At 39.4% G+C, this 21,681-nt stretch overlaps 1 protein-coding gene across 3 annotated transcripts in view; it reads right to left on the bottom strand.

Moving 5' to 3' along the window:
• LSAMP (limbic system associated membrane protein) overlaps positions 1-21,681 on the bottom strand; it is a 505,584-nt gene that overhangs the window by 147,733 nt on the left and 336,170 nt on the right. For all 3 annotated transcript variants that reach the window (XM_081951125.1, XM_081951123.1, XM_081951124.1), the window contains exon 3: positions 14,757-14,882. In XM_081951125.1, coding sequence (XP_081807251.1) covers positions 14,757-14,882 — 126 coding nt within the window. The remainder of the gene's footprint in view (positions 1-14,756; positions 14,883-21,681) is intronic.

Below are 21,681 nucleotides of genomic sequence, written 5' to 3'. Positions count from 1 at the left end.
CCACGGATGATCTCCCCCAGCGGCTTCACATATGTGTTGAACAGGAGGGGCGAAAGGACCGATCCCTGAGGCACCCCACAAGTGAGTGACCTCAGGGTCGACCTCTGCCCCCCCGTCAACACACATTGCGACTGGTCGGAGAGGTAGGAGCCGAACCACTGTAAAACAGTGCCTCCGACTCCCATCCCCTCCAGCCGGCGCAATAGGATACCATGGTCGATGGTATCAAAAGCCGCTGAGAGATCTAATAGGACCAGGATAGAGGAGCAACCTCTATCTCTGGCCCTCCAGAGATCATCAACCAGCGCGACAAAGGCTGTCTCTGTGCTGTGTCCGGGTCGGAAGCCGGACTGGCGTGGGTCTAGATATTCGGATTCGTCAAGGTGTCGTGGAAATTGCTGCGCCACCACATTCTCGACAACCTTCGCTAAAAAAGGAAGGTTGGAGACTGGACGATAATTAGCCAGCTCCATTGGGTCCAGTGAAGGCCTCTTGAGTAAGGGCCTCACCACCGCCTCTTTCAAGGCAGTTGGTAAGGATCCCTCACCCAATGAAGCATTCACCAGGCCCAGAAGCCAGCCTCGTGTCACCTCCCAGGATGCCAGTACCAGCCAGGAGGGACATGGGTCCATTAAACATGTGGTGGGCCGCAGCCGTCCATGCAACCTGTCCAAATCCTCGGGGGCAACAGAGTCAAACTCCTCCCAGAGTGGTCTTACAAGACTCACTGTTGACGGCTCATCCGTGCCACTGGAGGGGGCCCATCCACTCCGGATCTGAGCGACTTTGTCCTGCAGATATTCCCCAAACTCCTCTGCTCTACCCTGCAAGGGCGCCACCCGCGCCCCCTGTGATAGGAGGGAGCGGGTCACCCTAAACAGGGCGGCAGGGCGGTTATCTGCGGACGCAATAAGAGCGGCACAATGTCTACGTTTGGCCGCTCTCAATGTCACAAGGTAGGTCCGTAAATAGGATCTTACCTGTGTTTGATCAGACTCGGAGCGTGAGGACCTCCACCTGCTCTCTAGACGTCTCCTATGGCGCTTCATCGCCCTCAGCTCCTCGGTGTACCAAGGAGCTTGGGCGGATCGCTGCCGTAGGAGAGGTCGCAAAGGCGCAACCCGGTCCAAGGCCCCAGCCGCCACCATATTCCAGGTGGCCACTAGGTCCTCCGACCGAGCGCGGGTCAGGGCTACAGGTAGCGGCCCAAGCTCCGTCTGGAACCTCTCCGGTTCCATCAGGTGCTTGGGGCGGTACCAGCTTGGACGAGCTGGCTCCGCCTCCTCGCGGTGAGGGGTAGCAACAGGGAAGTCAAGCCGGAGACATGAGTGATCTGACCATGACAGGGGAGTAATAACTAGGTCCCCTATTCCCAGATCACTCGTCCACTGTTCAGATACAAAAATAAGGTCCAGTGTGTGACCACCCTCGTGTGTGGGGCCCTGAATTAGTTGGGTCAGGCCCATGGCTGTCATGGAAGCCATGAACTCCCGAGCCACCTCAGATGCTGCTCCCGTCGACGGCAGGTTGAAGTCCCCCATGACCATAAGCCTGGGGATCTCAACCGCCGTCTCTGAGATCAGCTCGAGGAGCTCGGGCAGGGCCGCTGATGTATAGCGAGGAGCCAAGTATACAATCAGCAGGCCCAACTGCCTCCCTGGGCCCCATTTAACACCTAGGGACTCACAACCGGGTATCTGAGGAACAGTGAACTCTCTCGGTTCTAGACTCTCCCGAATAACTACCGCCACCCCGCCACCCTTACCCAGGGCCCGGGGCTGATGGAATGCACGGAAACCCGGTGGGCACATTTCCACGAGGGGTAAGCCACCCTCGTGGCCCAACCAGGTCTCCGTTATCCCTGCAAGGTCCAGCTCCCCCTCGGAGATCAACTCACTAATGAGGGGGGCCTTGTTGGTTACGGACCTTGCATTGCCCAGCATCAGCCGCATGCCCTGGCCCTGTAGTTCCTGACCACCCAGTCTGCGGGGGTTGGTACAAACGACCGGGCGTAGCCAACAGCCACGGTCTCCCAACCGACCTCGTGATTTTCTCCTGTCCTCGCATCCCCCCCTCCCCGCGACCGATGTAATAAAACAACCCTCTACTGGAATGGCTTGTTCCCTCTCCCCCCCCACCCCGCTCACTCCCCTCCTTGACTCACCTCCTTGTCTGGTGCTGGCTTCCCTCCCGGCCTGGTTAACCCACCCCCCCTCCCTGGAACCCCTTAAGAACAGTGTAAAACATTTCGATAAAAAGCCCCTCAGCTTCCGTTTCTTCCACCTCTCGGGGTAAAAGCATCCTTTAATATCAATATTTATATATAGCCCTGAGTTTCCCAATTGTCATGTAATTTAGAAGAGTTCCCTAATTCTAAAAAAAATTGAGTATATGAAATGCTGAAAGAAAAAATAAGGTATTAATATAGTCGTTCCTTCCTTCCTTCCTCTCTCCCCCCGTCTCCTTCTACTGTAATCAATTTTTCCCCTCAGCTACCAAGTAGATTTTTTTTTCAAGGATAGAAACTTGTTGATTCTTTGCCGCTAAACTTTCCCAATCTATGTCAAACTCCTTGACACAATGTTTTGGAAAGAAAGAAGAAGACAATGTGGAGAATGTAAACAAGAAATAGTCAAAAGGAATGGCAAAAGCTGTTCTTCTGAGAAAATATTAAATGAGTGAATTATTTTGAAACAATTCTAGGCCTGAAAAGTCAGAGGTTTAATCCTCAAAGAACATGCAGAACAGAGAATGACTAGAACCAATCAGAACCTAGAAAAGGTAATCACTAGAATGCATCCTAGAGGAAATAAAACATGCTGAACATTGCCTGCAAAAAGGGGAAAAAATGGCATCCATTTTGTTTCTTTAAACAAGAAACACACTTTCAACATCTTCCATTCCACTGCTCCTTCCACAGGTGAGGAGGTGACTGGTCATCATCAGTTCTTTCATTTGTATCTGTCTTTGCTATTTTAATTATTCTAATAAAAGGACACTTAGGGAATTACAATTATAAAAAGGTGTTATGATCTATATATGCAACTACAGACAGTTGTGGCCTGCCAGCGGCCAGCAGAGCTGGCAGCAGAGTCAGACAGTGAGGAGGTTGGGGAGGAGCATGGGACAATCAGAGGCAGAGACTGGGCTGAGGCTATCTGGCAGTGATCAGGTGCCTATGGAGCTAGACAGCAGTGAGGCAGAGGAACATCTGGATCCTGTTCCCAGTTTGCGCATGCGCAGAGCTACCAGAAGAAGAGAAAAACTCAGAAATCAGGGTTGACTTGGGAGTAAAGTCACAAGGGGAGGTGATTGGCCCCTCCCATAGGAAATAAAAGAGGAGTGAAAGGGGAGTGGGCTTTTGCAGGAATCAATTCATTCGTTTAGTCGTTAGATTAGTTTCAGGAGTGTGAACATCTGTCCGTGAATCTCAGAGACTCTGTGCCCAGTCTTTCCTTGCATAGCACCTCATTTGGAAAATGTTTACATGGCAGCTGTACAAGATAGATAAGGTCTGTAGTCATAATTACTCCTTTGAAAGACTGTTTGCCAAGCCTTGCTGAATGTGAATGAAAGGAATTCACATTCATTTAATAAAGGGGTTTTTTCAGGACCAGGACTCTGCTTCGTGCTTTTCGGGGAAGCCTAAAACATAGACAACAATTGTAAAAAAAGAGTGGTTTTTGAGTGCCAATGGTATTCCATGTAATGTGTGAATAAGGATTTGTAAAAGAAAGCAGAACCATACACCACTCCTAAGGGTTTGTGAGGTGGATATGCTGATAAGCTGAAGACATTTGGAATCCTCTACTGCGTGGACCACAATAAACTGGAATCAGGCAAGAGTTTTTGCATCATGTTAGAGGATCCAAAATTCAACTATCTTGCATGCTCTGGCTCTGCACTGTAAAAGACCAAAAACAGGAATAGCCTTCTGGTCTGTCCTTCAGTTCCCAAAGTGACAATTGACTGTCACCTGAGTCACAGGAACACAATGTAGTAGAAAAGTATAAATGGATGACAATTAGTGAACACCACTGAACAATTCTGCTGCTTTGAGTGAATTACCTGTGCTTACTCTCTCTAATACGAATCACACTGATCTGAAGAGACATCCTTAGCAGCTCCTCCTAATTAGGACACACATCTCTTTGCTTACCACACTGAGAAAGCAGCATGACTCACTGGATATCTCTGGGCATTTTTACGTTAGAATTGAGGACTGTATGAAAGGAGCTAAAGAACTGCAACTTAGAATCACTTCTGTATAATAGTTGCTAACCATGCCCCAAAGGTTTATTTATTTATTGCATTTATATGGTTTTCCACCTCAAACAACTGACTCTGGGCAATGAACAATCATAAAATAAATGTAAACCAATTAAAATCCAAATACGCTATATACAGCAGACAAGAAAAAATAGAATCCATAGATGTTTAACCAGGAAACAGAGCTATTAATCCAGGGGTGTCCAAACTTGGGAACTTTAAGACTTGTGGACTTCAACTCCCAGAATTCCCCAGCTGGCTTGGGAACTTTAAGTCCACAAGTCTTAAAGTTCCCAAGTTTGGACTCCCCTGGATTAATCCATTCAGGTTTGAGCATATAAACTGATGTTCAAGCCTTCACAAAATGCCAACATCTCAATCTCTGGAGGGAGAATGATTCAGAGAGCAAAGAGTTGCAACGCAGAAAGCTTACTGCCTAATTCCCATGAGCCGACATTATAGGAAGTTCTCAATTTACAACCACTCATTTAGTGACTACTACTACTACTACTGATATGGCATTGAAAAAAGTGACTTATGACTTTTTTCACACTTACCACTATTGCTGCAATGCCACGGTCACATGATCAAAACTTAGTTGCTTGGAAACAGGCATGTATTTATGACCATTGTAGAGTCCTGGGGTCATGTGATCACCCTTCACAATCTTCTGACAAGTAAAGTCAATGGGGAAGCCAGTTTCATTTAGCAATCATGTTACTAACTTAACAACTGCAGTGATTCACTTAACTGCATGGGGCAAAGCTCATAGCAACTGTCTTGCTTAGCAATGGAAATATTGGGCTAATTAAGATAGTAAGTCGAAGACTACCTGTAGTTTGGTTGATAGGATCTGGAGCATGCTTATCCTGCCAGACTGCATTGGATGGATAGAAACAACTGGAAAAAGACACTTCCTCAGGTAATCTGGTCCCAAGCCACGAGGAGCTTTAAAAGTGAACAACCAGTATTTTGAATGGCGCTTGGAACACACTGACAACCAATGCAACTCATGAGGCAATAGTGTTACATGCATCAAGTACCAGCCTCCATTTAATACCTGTACCTCTGCATTCTTTCCAGCTGAAGCTTTCAAATGTTTTCACAGGGAGCCTCATGAAGATCATTTTGTAGTAATCCAGAAGGGAGGTCCTGAGGACATGGGTGACAGTGAGTAGAGCCTCCCTGGCCAGGAATTGATGCAATTGGCATATTAAAAGGCTATTTTAGTAATGTCTGCCACCTGCTCTTTCAGTATGAGCTGTGAATCCAAAAGAACTTGCCATATCACACCAGGGCTAGATCCCACCCATCCAGGACCAAAGGTAAAAAAATCCCATGACACCAGAAGTCAAGTACTTAAAGACATGCTATAATTGAGTTGAGTCAAAGCAATTGATTGGGACAAGACATCTACAGCATCATTCAGGCAGCCTGGGATAAACATATACGTAAATGTATGTATCATCAGCATATTGATGATACCTAACCCTAGACCATTACACCATCTCTCCTAGTGGCCTCAAGTGGGAAGCAAAGACCTAGCCATGTGGCACCTCACAAAGGCAGGGGGCTTCAGGCTGGCTCTCTTTCCCCTCCCATCACTACCAACTGGAGTAGGAGGAAGGAGGAGAACCAGCACAATACAGAGCTCCCCACTCCTATCTTCCAAAGCCAGTTAGAAAGGATACTATGATTGATCAAAGGTGACTGAGAGAACAAGCAGTTCAATGATGGGTGTTCTGCTCCCCTGTCAGAGGTCATCCAAGCCAATGCCATTTCAGTTCCATATTCTGGTTTAAAAGCTTGGCAAACTCCATTACCAAACCAGCCACATAGTCAAGAAACTCAGGCACCGAAATTGCTACACAGCAGAGAAGCTGGTATGATGGCAACAAGCAATCAGTTGGAAAACCACTCCCCTTGATTATGTAACTCTAAACTAATTTTCCGTTGGAGATATAGATTCCAGTACAAACTGATTCTTGACTGAAACAATATGACTGTATGAATCACAAAGCAGCCATTTACTAGAATGTTAATTTGCTCTTCAGGATAATCTTTGGCAGTCTATGCCAAGTCCAGTGGGATTTTGTATGGGGCCAAAAGCACAACTGAAGACACATAAGACTGCATGCTTTGTTTTGCAGCATCCCAGCTTCATTCTTAATTAAAATCTTTTAAAAACAAGAAAACAAAACAAAACAAGGAAATAAAAAAGTGGGACCAGAAACCTGGTGAACACCAACCTACTTCACCCAGGATTTATTGATCCTCTGAGAACCACATTGCCTGTTCCAATTTCTTTTATTGAAGAGTAGTTATTATCATAGGCACACAAATAATGATTTATGTTGTATTCTAATTAATATGTTGATTAAAGAATGAAATACCATACAGTGTGGGTTTGCACCTTTATTTCTATATACTACATATGAAGTACTTCTTGATCTCACTAGCATTTCAATGCATTGTAACCTACTGTATTGTAGGGTACACATAAAGGAAATCAGGTTAATGAAAGAAAAACAATGTACTTACAACATCTACTCTAATATGCTTCTATGCTTCCAATAAAATATCAGGGAAAACATCTTAAAATAAGAGAGAGAAAAACCCTATAAAATAATGAGCAAATGAAAATCTATTATGAAAGAAGATCAAATGCCTGATAAGATATGACTTCCCAGCACGACTATGTTTTGCAAATGATAGGAGGATAGACAAGAAGAGCACATATCCAAGCATATCTCCCTAGATGGCTGGCACATTTACATCTATACTGACAACAACAGAAGGAAATAGCTAGGCAATAGTCTCTTCAAAATTCAGTGGAGGAAACATTCTGTCTTACTGGCTCTGTTCAATGTTATTTTCTTGGCCTAGATTCTTCTTTGTACCAATTTCTTTTTGGCAGCATTGCTATTCCTTACTTATTTTGTAGCTTTTTTCAAAACTGGGGATCAGCTGAAGCCACAAAACATTTTTTCTGGATTTGTTTCCTTATTCTGTGGCAGTTCTTGCACTTGTGAATAGATAGTCACGGTACAAGACAAGAACCACTACAGTGGCAACATAGAAATTCGGTAAAGGTAAAAGTTCCCCTCGAACATATGTGCTAATCATTCCTGAGTCTAGGGGACGGTGCTCATCTCTGTTTCAAAGTCGAAGACGTCTCCTTAGTCATGTGGCTGCATGACTAAACGCTGAAGGCGCATGGAACACTGTTACTTTCCCACCAAAGTGGTCCCTATTTTTCTGCTTGCATTTTTACATGCTTTCGAACTGCTAGGTTGGCAGAAGCTGGGACAAGTAACGGGAGGTCACTCCATTATGTGGCACTAGGGATTCAAACCACCAAACTGCCAACCTTTCTGATTGACAAGCTCAGTATCTTAGCCACTGAGCCACTGCATCCTTCCAGAAATTCAGTAGATTATTTCAAATACAGACTTAAAAACTGTTTTAGAATTTATTTTTAGGGGTGCTATTACCACCCTATTTCCTTGTCCCCAGATACAGGGTTGGAGAAAGCTAAGGCACATTTTTCCATATTTTATCAAAGGAAATACATTTTTTTCTGGAAACTGTACTGACTTTACCCTAGATTTTAGTCAGAAATTTGACTGATGATTTGATAAGCTTCAATCTGCTTTAAGACGGTATAATTTAAATTGACCAGAATGAAAGTAATCTTCATATCTTCCATTCCTATAATCCTTCTTTCCTACAGTTCTCATTTATTTTCTATGCATAATTTCATAAATGTCATGCTCTGGAAATTTCTGTCTTACAAGACTAAGTTCTTTTAACACTTTTTCCCTGGTGTTATCTTATTTTGAAAAGGATAATCTCTCAGCTGAAATTTATGGCCTATGCTTGATTCTCTTTTCCTCATTAATCTGAGTAAATCTATAATTCATCTATAATGTAAGCAAAATTTCACCGTGGAAGCATTTCAGTGGTCTAGGTTTTGAATTTGTACACAATTCATAACAGAATACTACAAAATGATCATTATTTTACAAATCAGCACAAGTGCTGGAAAATTATAAAACAAGCAACTTGATGTCCCCTATCTTTCTGGCTTGGCAGCCCAGTGCGGGGAGGAGAAAGGGGTTAATTCCTTGTGAGTGGTAGGCAGATATCTGCTGCTTGCTCAAGGGAGCTTCACACATGCACTTTCCCATTGCTCACATTGCCCGGTTCCAAACAGGCCATGGCCCGGTAGTGGGCCACGGGCTGGAGGTTGGGTATCCCCGTTCTAGATGTTTGGGATTTCAATTCAATTAGCATAGCCAATAATCATGTCTTAGAGAACATCTTGAGAATCTTACATTATCCACCAATGGAACAAAGATTACCAGCAAAGCAAACTAACCTGTTTCTCTGCTCAAAAGAGGTACATATATCTAAAATTGCAGTCTTATTCACCTAAAAGTGTTGTATTCCCCTAACATTACTTTTTCTACAGAGAAACAGAAGTGATAAGATCTATTATTCACTGTTATGCATGGTGATAGGTTTCCCCAAAAAGCTGTATTATTAGGGAATACCATGTGCTTGACTATATGCATTATTTAAAATACAATCCCTGTCTCTGTCTCCATCCATCATCCATCCATCCCTCCATCTCTCCATCCCTCCATCCATTCATCCATCTCTCTATCTATCATGCCATTTTTAATACTTTAGGAAAACTGTTTCATTAATGCAGATGTATTTCTAATGCAGAAAAGTGAAAAGAGCTTTTGGGCTCTTGTGATAGAGAGCCATCTGTCTGTTTCCTTTTGTCCCTTCATCATAGCTGAAGATAAGGGAAGCACTGAATAAGCTTTTTACATTTATCATGAATGGTAATGGAAGTTTTTGTTGTGTTCAATTTTCATAACGAACGTCCATATGATCTGTTGTTATAGACTGCTTTGAGTATATTATGGTAGGATAATTATCATTATTATCATCATGGGAGAAAGCAAGATAAGCAAGTGGAGTTCTCAGAGCATGCGTCCAGTGAACTGTCTCTCTTTCCAAAAACAGTTTTGTTTTTTAATCAGGGCCATTTATTTTTTTACAATATTTAATGGCCTCCCGGGGCCCATATTGATTATGAGTGATCATGTATCACCAATATTATGCTTGATAAAAAAATCCATTAAAATATTTTTGCTCCTTATTGGGGCAAAGATTGGAGCACTGAAGGAAAAATGTCCATTTCAATAACAACCTCAACAACAAAAACTAGACACAAAAGTCAAATCCCAAACTTCAGAGTGAAATCTGCAATTGTCTGGACGCCACTGAAAGAGAATTGAAGGGAAGAGTCCACATGAAGCCTGTGGAATTCCCATTCTATTTTAAGTATCTTTCCCAACCTTTTCAAACTATGGTTATGCATCTTTGGGCCATTCCCTATAATATGGATTTTAAGAATATCTAAAGCATTTTGAAATACGTGAAGCACAATCATTCAAATGCATTACCAAAAGACAGTCATATTTGTTTGTTTATTTATTTAAGTTTAGGAGGAATAAAATTAAATAAATATTAAATTCATTTAAGTAAATATTTATCTAAATAATGAATGAATGAATGAGTTGATTAATAGATGGATGAATAAATAAATAAATATTTAATCTTGTTCCTTCTTGAATTAACATTTTACTACAAAACTAGTATGATGTGTGAAATTTTCATGAGACTGCAATTTTACAAATTCCGATTGCCATAGGAAACTTATGGTTTGGTATGTTTCAGACATATTAAAATAAACAATCTAAACTTATTTCTTTTAAGCGTGTGGGCCAACAAATGACAATTCCCTTTCCAAGACAATCAAGCCTTGAAGTATTAAAACAGCAACTAAACTGGCATTGACCTGGCTGCATTTGCACCCAGTTTGTCCTAACGTTTTCTCTTTTATAAACAGTACATAAAAAGGCAGAAAGAAACAAGACACCAACTTGGAGCTGCTGGCTATAAGGGGGGAGTCAGAGAGACAAAGAGGACTAAGTAGTGACCCTTTAACTCCATTTCATTTAAATTTCCCTGAGGCTGGTGTTTGGAGCTGTTTTCTACAAGGAGGGAGTCTGAGAGACAAAGGTAGGGGCCCTTTAACTCCATTTCTTTTGAACTTTCCTGAGGCTGGTGATTGGAGCTGCTGGCTACAAAGGGAGAGTCAGATAAACAAAGAGGACTAGGTAGTAGCCTGCATGCTAATGGCGTGCAAATCATATATCTATAAACCAAAATAGCAATAATACATTCTGGATTAGTGCGCTTGAGATTGTGATTTTATTTTATTTCAAAGTGACCGGCTTAGTGCAATGTAATAGCTGTTTTGCACCTGTCTTTCGCAGTACTCTTTTCAAATTTGGATACTGTCCCCTTTGTAAACAAATTACTAGTCTACATAGACAGATTACCTATCTAGAATCTCTAATCTGTGCTCTCCAAGCAGAAATTAGGTGCCCAATTAGGCCATTCCACAATATGGAGATGCCACACGAACAGCCCCCTCTACTGCAAAGGTCCTGCAGGAGTCTGGACAACCGTGGGATCTGGCAGGGTGAGAGCTGTGAACCATGAACAAAAAGCTTTTGTTGTGACCCAAGCATAACAGATATAGCGCCCTTGCTGACCTTAATGGGCACTAAAGAGACAGGTCAAGGTAGTTGTGATAATGATGATTCAAATAAGCAGGGGACCATGGTCCAAAATGAAGAACTTTCTTTGGAAAGGCAAAATGGGGACCCAGGTATCACACATCAGTTGCACAAGAAGATCAAGGTATGTAAAAAGAGAAGTCACCTTATGGTTGGTGATTCAATCGTAAAGGATGTAAATTTAGGAAAGGATATGGAGGTTTTAAAAGAGGTCAGGTGTCTGCCATGTGCTACTGCCAGCAGACACAAGAAGGGTATCCTTAAGATAATCAAGAATGCAAGTAAGGATTGTGACGTTGATGCTATTATACATCTTGGCACAAATGATCTGTCCCCAAAAGATGTACTTTCTGTGAAGAATGATTTCCAGAGCTTGGTGTATGAACTTAATAGTGTAGTTTGTAGGCTTATCTTTTCAGAGGTTTTACCAGTCTATAAGGAACCAAAAGTGAAGGGCCAGCGTGTAGCAGAGTTTAATGTGTGGCTAAAGGAGTGGTGTAAAAGGGAAGGCTTTGGTTTTATTAGTCATGATGCCTGCAGCTGGTCCAATGAAAAACTGTACAAAAGAGATGGTTTGCACCCATCCAAGAAAGGAACTGAGTTACTTGGCATTAAATTCACAGATTTTCTGGATAAACATTTAAACTGAACAGTGGGACAGAGAATTAATTGATACAGAACATTTCTGTTCCCAGCAATCTAAAACTCATAGGGTTATCAGTGCATGTAACATAGATGTTTGTGCGGGTAAGATTATCACTCCTGCTATCAAACAAAACCAAGCATTTAATAGTGAGTGCCATACCATGTGCATGAATCATACAAGTGGCAAGAAAATAGGGGCAGTCAGGCATAACACAGGTTATGTGGACAGTAAACACAGGGTCAATCAAAATGGACTCAAATGTCTATACACCAATGCACAGAGTATGAGGAATAAACAGGGTGAATTAGAAATTCAAGTAAATGAGGGCAGATATGGTATTGTTGCCATTACAGAAACTTGGTGGGATGAAACCCAGAAATGGAACATACAGCTAGAAGGATTTAAATTATTTAAAAGAAATAGACCAAATAAACGAGGAGTTGGAGTTGCACTATATATAAGAAATAACTACATCTCTACAGAAATAGAGCACAACAATGATGAGAACTATCTTGAATGCATTTGGGTCAGTTAAAGGTTGGGGGGGGGGGAATCGACATTGCCATAGGCCTATACTACAGGCCACCCAACCAAGCAAAGGAAGTAGATGAACTTTTTGTTAGTCAGCTAACTAAGGTATGTAGGAAGCACACCACAATAGTAATGGGGGATTTTAACTACCCTGACATCAACTGGGAAACAAACTCTGCACCAAGTGGAAAATCCAAAAGTTTCCTAACGAACCTAGCAGACAACTTTGTTTCCCAAAAAGTAGAGAAGGGAACAAGGGGATCGGCCATATTAGACTTAATTCTCACTAACAGACATGAAACGATAGAAGGTGTTCAAGCCATAGGAACCCTGGGGGCAAGTGACCATGCAATATTGGAATTCAACATTATGTAATCCCAAATAGTAGAACAAAGTCAAACTAGAGTCTTGGATTTTAAGAGAGCTAATTTCAATAAAGTTAGAGAGCGCTTGGGAAGAATTCCATGGATGAGAATCCTCAAGAGGAAAACAACTCAAGAAGCTTGGGAAATTTTGAAAAATGAGATTACAAAAGCTCAGTCTAGCACAATACCAATGAAGAAGGAAAATAACACCTCCCAAAAGAAACCAGCATGGCTACATAAAGAACTCTCTGACAAATTGAAAGACAAAAAAGTTAAGTATAAAAAGTGGAAAGATAGGGACATAGCTAAGGCAGAATATCATCAAATAGCCTGAGCGTGTAAAGATGAAATAAGAAAAGCTAAGGCTCACAATGAAGAAAGGCTTGCCATAAAAGTAAAAAATAACAAAAAAGCTTCTTCCAACATGTTAAAAACAAGAAAAAGTTTAAGGAAACAATTGGTCCATTGCTGGGAGAAAGTGGCAAGAAGGTGACAAGCAACAGGGAGAAAGCAGAACTATTTAACTCATTTTTTGCCTCTGTCTTTACACAAAAGGATAAAACAGTCCAACCTATCAAAAATAGTACCACAAAAATTAGATTAGGAACACAAGCTGAAATAGGGAAGAAAATGGTAAGTGAGCACCTGTCTACCCTAGATGAGTTAAAATCACCAGGAAAGTTTACTTGGACTTCAGTAAGGAATTTGATAAGGTAGACCATAACCATTCTACTAGATAAAGTAGAAGAATGTGGGTTGGACAGCATCACCACCAGATGGATTCATAACTGGTTGACCAACTACACTCAACGTGTAGTCCTCAATGGAACTGCATTTACATGTAGGGAAGTATGCAGTGAAGTACCCCAAGGCTCTGTTTTAGGCCCAGTCCTCTTCAACATCTTCATCAAAGATTTGGATGAGGGAATAAATGGGGAACTCATCAAATTTGCAGATGACACCAAGCTGGCAGGAATAGTCTCCAGAAGACAAGTTTAAGATACAGAAGGATCTTGACAAACTTGACATTGGGCACTATCTAATAAAATGAAATTCAATGGTGAAAAGAGTAAGAAAAATGAAATGCACAGGTACAGTATAGGTGGTACTTTCCTCAATAGTAGTAACTGTGAGAGGGATCTTGGAGTCCTAGTGGACAACCATTTAAATATGAGCCAGCAGTGTGCAGCACTGCCAAAAAAGCCAACACAGTTCCAGGCTGCATCAACAGAGGGATAGAATCAAGATCACGTGAAGTGTTAATACCACTTTATAAGGCCTTGGTAAGGCCACACTTGGAATACTGCATTCAGTTTTGGTTGACACGATGTAGAAAAGATGTGGAGACTCTAGAAAGAGTGCAGAGAAGAACAACAAAGATGATTAGGGGACTGGAGACTAAAACATATGAAGAACGGTTGCAGGAACTGGGTATGTCTAGTTTAATGAAAAGAAGGACTAGGGAAGACATGATAGCAGTGTTCCAATATCTCAGGGGTTGCCACAAAGAAAAGGGAGTGAAACTATTCTCCAAGGCACCTGAGGTTAGAATAAGAAGTAATGGGTGGAAACTAATCAAGGAGAGACACAACTTATAACCGAGGACAAATTTCCTGACAGTTAGAACAATTATTCAGTGGAACAGCTTGCCTCCAGAAGTTGTGAATGCCCCAACACTGGAAGTCTTTAAGAAGATGTTGGATAGCCATTTGTCTGGAACGGTATAGGTTTCCTCCCTCTTTCCTGGGTTGGACTAGAAGACCTCCAAGATCCCGTCCAACTCTGCTATTGTATTGTTTTCTTTCTTAAAATATAGAATAAATAATTTAAAGAGACAAAGGCTGTAGGTAAGAAAAAATTATTATCCCCATGCTAAAACTATTGTTGTGGTTTTCAAAAGCTTATGCCAAACATATTATCAGAAAACGAGGCCTTTCCTTTTTCTGCCACTAATGTTAGTTTCTTTATTGCTATAATGTTTTTGTAATGAAAAAGATACTTTTATTATCTTTTATTAGGCAGATGCTAATATACAAATCCAGACACAGAGAATACTTGCTTTGGCCAGATGTACAAATGTCTTTATAAAATGATATATCCAACTGCCAACTGTTTTTTTTAAAATCATGTTTCTGAAATATTTATAATATACAGTGAGACACTAAAAGCCATTTGACGTTTTTAAATGTTTTTTAAAAGTCATGTTTTGAAATATTTATAAATGGCATGTAAGAGATAAGAGCCATTTAAAACATAATGGTACCAACCATGGCTCCCTACCTGTTGGGGTGAGGTGCCTCCAGGTGATGACAGGCTCAGGACGTCCATTTGCCATACACACTAAGGTCACGTTGCTTCCTTCATTCACAGTGACATCTGAAGATATGTTGGAGATCTTTGGTGGAACTGCAGGAACAAAAATGATTGGTCAGAGCTGGCCTTAAGTTGATATAAAGTGTCATAAATTGTATTAAAGATACAATTCTGAATCCTACTGCTACGAATAAACGGGAACAGAGTTTACAAATGACATAAAAACATAATTCATGCCTCACTGAATGAACTATAATTGTTTGCTTGTTTGTTTGTTTTTAGAGCAATTAAATTAAAATTAGTTAAACCATATTATGCCTTAGGCACGTTGAATGAATCACACCATGTTGTCCTACATCTCGGTCTCTTGCAGAGCTCTTTATAAGTTTTACTTAATTTGCTGGCTTTTTATATATCAGCTCAAAATAATTTATACTAACTGTGCTTAATCTACCTAAAGGTAGAACTTAAGTTTAGTTGAACACAAAGACTAAGGTTCACACATTGCAATAAGTGATAATTTATCATTTATAATGCATTTTAAGTCAGCACTAAATCATGTTATGAGTGGAATATGTGGACCTGATACATGAGGCTGAGGATAATGTCTAATTTAACTTTCTTTCCACAAATGAAATTAAAATACCTGCAAGAATGAATACAACAACAGTACCCATATTTAAGAGATTTAACCAGATCCCTCTTGCTATTTTCATTATGGTTGCACTATCTTCAGGAATTTGCTGTGAAGTATCTGTCACACTGTATACCCATGTTTTACTTTTTGTTTTCACTTCAATAGTCCTTATGGTTCTCTAAATAATAGTGGAATATTGACTCAAATGAAAACTGATGCAATATGATATATTTCTACAGCCAAATATAATATTATATTTGGCTGTAGAAATATAGCTGAGTAAAGAAAATTTATACAATGTCATGGCTTTTGCTGTTGTCAGAATTATGAGTCAACTTTTAGAGCTCTGAGTAGGAACTAAGAGGCAATGATGAATTCTAATCAGTATACAGCCCAAAATAATGTTATGGAATCATCTTAAATAGTAATTTGTACGATGAGCATAGACAAGAAAGAAGCAGATCAACCTAAGCTCTCTAGCTATTTTGGATCATAACCACCATAATCCTTGACACTGCCAATGATGCAGGTGGTTCTGGTAACTTTAATTCATAATAAGTGAAGGACCTGGGACTACTTATAGTCTCTTGCACTTGAAAATTTCTTGGGTAGTAACTTTGTCTGCTGTTTTCTGACACAAACTAGGTTCATTGAATTTTCTTTGAATGGACAAAAACTGAGACAAACACCAGGCAAAAATGATGCCTGGTTTTAATTCTTGCTTTGAAAAGCGAGAATTAAAAAAAAAAAAAAACCAGTAAGAATGGTGAGATGGATTTATTATATTTTTATACAACTTCATACAATTGAACTTCCAAAAGATCTTTAAGTTCTTTTCCTTGCCTGAAAGATACTTGGAATCTATCTGAGCATTAAAATGGGGCTGAGTTTAGGTGGTGAAAAAAAAGTTTTGTATGTCATCTATAAAATTCAGTGGTTATTTTCCATTAAAACTGTTGTTCTTGTAGAAGTACTTTTCAAAAAGCAAAGGTATTAATATATTAATAAAGCAAGATTGTCTTAATATGCCATGTCCTAAATTCATTACTTCCATGTATACCATTTTAAAGACGATATTTACCACTGCCTCACACTGTGTATTTAGATCTGCATTTGCATTAAGCTCAGAAATAGAAACATCCTTCTATCCCATTCATTTCAGAGAAGAGAAAACCAACCTCCTTCACTGTATATAATTCAAGAGCAGGGAACAGCAAGGAAAGGCTATCATAGAATGCAGGAATTAGGATTAAGCGAATGACAGAATTATTCAACATTATTATTTCAGTTTTGAATGTGTGTATTAGTTTGTGCATTGTAACCTTCGTCAAATAAAATAGAGACATAACCATATGTTCTTTTTATAAAGATTAATAGTGAAGTTTCCTTGTCTTAATAAGAGTGTAACAATGTTCTATTTTACTGAATGTAGTCTTCTGAATTCATAGTCTTCTGAAACTGAATTAAAAGCAATGGATTAAAAGCAAGATCTATGATTTCAAAATCATCAAACCACAATATAGTTTATTTAAATGTATCAGTCTATATAAATGGGTCTCCATCGTTCACTCTAAATTTAGTTAAAGATCAAGAACTGTAAACAGAAGAGACCAAGAGGCTTATCATGTCATATTTTGACAGGGCATAAAAAGGCATACACTTCTCACAATGCTAAAAATGTTCTATTGCTGATTAAGCTATAATAATTATTTCCATATTTGCATATAAATATCAATCAGTAAATTAAAATATGATGCAACTCTGCTTTATAATTTTATCCTCTTTCTCAGAGATGCCTCCCTTCTTGTTGATGTCTCAAGGACCCATCAACACAGCATGTTGTGATGCTGATGGTTCTTTCTTATCTACTGTATGTTATATTAATTTATCCTTGAATTTGCCCCTCCCTTTAATTTTGCCCTTCCCACTTTGATTTTGAGAGAGCATTTGTTATTTTGAATAAGTAACTAGTTTCTTTTTATTTAAATAAAAATTCTACGAGATCTACAGTAGGTATGAATTACTCCTGAAAGGCAACATTTCAAACGTAGATATGGGATGGAAACAAAACAAATAATAAGACAAAGAAAAAGGGAAAAAGAAGGGAAGGGTGATAGTAATATAGGTAGGCAGAAAGCTGACTATGAAAAATCAGAAAATAAGAACAGTCCCTGAAAAATCAGATAAATTTAAATGTATCTCCAAAATTAAACCTGTTTGTTACTTGGAATTCAGTACATATGAAGCAATGAACAATTACCTCTGAATAAAGATGAATGTATCTGGACTATAAGCTGGAAGGGATCTTGATTTACTCATACCTGGAATCCCTTCACTAGGTAGTGAACCATCCAAAACACATGGGCATTTATTTCCTTCCTTCCTTCCTTCCTTCCTTCCTTCCTTCCTTCCTTCCTTCCTTCCTTCCTTCCTTCCTTCCTTCCTTCCTCTCAGAGCCTTCCAGAACTGGTGGGACTAAACTTTTTGGAAGGAAAAGGGATTTGGGATCAAGGAACGACATTGTGAAAATGGGCATTTAGTATCTTTTTTTAAAAGGCTGCAAGAATTGAAACACACACCTACTCTGATTTCCAGTGCTTTTCTATCTCTTAAAATGAAGAAAAAAGCTGCAATATTTGCCCTCTAGCAGTAGAGGGTGCTGAAATACTGAAAAAAAAATCATTTCACCCTCTGCTGATGAAGGTGAAAAATGCATCAATTTTTAAGGTTGGAATAAATTGCTGTTATCACCCACCTCCCTCGCACAGACATGAATAAAAAATTTAAAACTTAAGTTAAAGATTAATAATAACACTAAACAAAATGCCACATAAAATCTGATGTGGCCCTTAAGCTGATGACAACACAACTCTAAGAGTAAACATGTTGTGAAGGACAAAGACTTAGGAACTTCTTCCACCTTTCCAGTCTATGAACAGCCATAATCAAGCAGTTTGGCATCCACCAATTCTTCCCCCTTAATGCCCTGCTTTAAGTAGCCTTCACGATTTGTTAGGGAATTGTTTTGTGTCTTTGTCCACTAAGTCTCTGACTTTCACTATTTTCTCTCCAAGGCTTCACATTATAAGGGAATTCACTGTGGGTTGAACTGCTCTTAAGGGAGTGGATATTTTATTGAACTGCCAGTATCCATTTCATTTTACAGTAAATGTTTTGCAGGACAGGAATATTAGGGTGGAAGGCCCTTGATTCTTGTCAATTCTATGTCTCCACAAAATACTATCTTGCATATAAGTCAGAAATAACCATCCATAATGCACACAACTGCATGGTTTGTGTTTCAATGAGATCTCAATATTTGTATCAGTGTTAAGACAACCTAAGACACTGTACCATAACATCCCCTCAATACCGAATTATAATAATTTGACAAAATGCAGTGTAATAAAAACTGAAGAAAACAATTCATATAAGGTGAAATGAATTAATGGACTTTTCTGTTTTTCCCCCTTCTCCACCACAATATCATCTATTCATTTATCCATGACAGAAGCTCAGACATTTTGCTCATGGGAGACAGGTAAGAATATGAATTGTTTGTATCTAAATAACTGAGTTACTGACACATGTTAAATAAAAGATGGCTATTTAGGTTTTTAAAAATAGGGCTTTGTATAACCTTCCAACAACACTATGTGTCATCTATAGTCCAGGTAATATTCCATGGTTTGGTTTTTCGGACACAGACTTTTCACACTGATGTAAAAAAATAAAACAGAGACAAAAAAAAAAAGGCATGGAAGACCCTAGGATTGGCATACAATATAGAAGTGAGTTTGACGCTCTGTCCTAAAAACCAGGTTTACTTGAAAGAAAAGAATGAAGAAATGATCTTTAAACACATACAGGCCACTTCTTTTCTCAGCAAGGGCACTAATATCATTTCCTGACTTAATATATGCAAAATATTCTCAACTATTCATGATTAGGTCAATTGGAGCCAAATGTTGGTGCCTCCAATCATCTCTTTCTTTCTCCATGTGTACTTATACATCTAGTGCTGTATCACCCATGCAAAACCACCGTTCTATTTCTCTTCTGCTTTGATAACTTTATTTAAACATAGTGTACATCTTGCAAAGAGGGGAAAAAAAGGAAGGCAAAGAGATAGGAATGTGATAGAGAGCTGGAGATGTATGGTATTCTTCTTAATGTTTCTTAACTGAATGCTTTCAGGGCAACCACGAAGAGCAGAATGTTTTCAGTTTACTTTACAACTGCCTGCTGATCACTGATCACTGATACATCTCATTGATGCATCTAGTGATTGCAGGAGTGTCTAAATGAACTAATGCACGGGTATCAAACTCACTGCATCACGTTGCCGTCACATGATCTTTTGCAATGTTTTTCTCATTTGTGGAGCTGGGGTGGGCGTAGCCTGTGCATGACATATCCAGCCCGCGGGGTGCCAGTTTAACGCCCCTGAACTAGTGCATACTAAAACACAGTAAGAAGAACCTTCCAGAATTACTTTGGGCAAAAAGTTTCAATTAATTAACATCAATGTTAGTGTCATTATGAGTCACCAAAAAGATTCCTTTAAATGCAAACAAAAGAAAACAACCCCCTCTTATCCTACCTCACCCACTCACCCAACCTACCCACGGTCTGCTGTCCTACTGTACCTAAAGCACACATTAAGGTTTTGGTAATCTTGCATTCCTTTGACATTCTAAGGATGTCACGGAATGAATGAAGGAAATGAGTTAGCTAATGCGTAATGTTCAACTTTGGGAGATAAGGACATCATTAAACTTCCATCTAGAAAAAAAAAGTATGGACATAAAAGCCTCCACAGAAGCTCCCCAATTAAGCTTTAAGAATTGTAATTTCCTCTTCTCTGGCTTCTCATTAACAACATTTTTCATCAAATACAAAAAAATTAAATTACCTCTTGGTGAAAATGAAAAGAAAGGAAAGGCGGCTTTGCTGCCCATCACATGCACAGACACCTTAAGCTTTTTGGAGCTGACATTTGTTTGCTACAATTAGTGATCTTTTCTGAGGGCAACTAATTGGCAGCAAATTGGACTCATTAGTAACTGTTGAGTTAAAGTGAAATAAAAAAGGAAAGAGAATTTATAGAGGGACCTGAACTGGTAAATAGGATTATATGGCTAATTTCCTCCTCCCACTCTATACCCCTAGGGCTAATCACACCTATATGAAGAAAAATATTGCTACTTTTATCCAACTGGATAACTACCTAACAATACCCAAGATTTTGGGGGCAATGCATGCTAATACCCAACCATCATTTTGAAGCTGCAACAACCTACACAAACCTCTTCATTAGTAGTAGTAGCTGCTTGATTTTTGTTCTGTTTTCTATGTTTGTTTCGCTGAACATAAATTCACAGCAATGCATGAATAGCAGTTATCCCAGATCAATTCAGTTCCTTATCAAAAGTAAGTTTAGAAAGAAAATTTAACTTTCTTTTCTAAACAAGAAAGTTTCAGTAGGGATGAAATAAGGCAGAAAAATCAATGGGTTTCTTCTACCTTTAAACCAGAAAGTTATGACATTGATTGACTACATGTATATATCTATACATATGTAATAGAAAAAATGTAATAACAACGGCATGCAAAACCAGAATTGAGAAGACAACACAGACAGTAAGGGCTACATCTGTAAAAGAAGCTGAGTTAGCTTCTGCAAGAAGATAGCATAGACTGACTACAAACAATAGCATTAAAAAGTAGCAACAATGGAAAACTGGTATAGCTGCAAGAAATGCCATTTGACCACAAGCAAGAACTGGTTGGACCATAAAGTTGACAAATAGAAAATGAAGATGCTAAAGTGCTCTGGGACTTTAACATTCAAATAGACAGACACCTGACTTATTTAACAATTGTTGATAAGAAAGATGACAACATTTGGATAGTGGATATTGCAGCACTTAGAGACATCAGAAGACAAGAGAAAGAACTGGAGAAAATCACAAAATACAAAGACCTGAAAATAGAAGTAAAATAACTGAGGCAAAATAAATAAAAGATAATAGCAATAATAATAATAATAATAATAATAATAATAATAATAATAATAATAATAATAAGCAGAGGGTTGTTGCCATTGCTGAAAAGATTAAACGGTATGAAAATTGAGTAATTCAGTTCAAGAAAAACTCAGTTCAGAGCAAATCAGCACCAGTTTTATAAGAGCTTAGAAAGTGGAGATGGGGTAACAACAAATGACAAGCCTGATAAAGAGAAAGCTCTGAA

The sequence above is a fragment of the Natrix helvetica genome, assembly GCF_964273705.1.
Source record: "Natrix helvetica genome assembly, chromosome: 4".
In the NCBI taxonomy this organism is placed as follows: domain Eukaryota; kingdom Metazoa; phylum Chordata; class Lepidosauria; order Squamata; family Natricidae; genus Natrix; species Natrix helvetica.
This window is presented reverse-complemented; position numbering and strand designations above follow the sequence as displayed.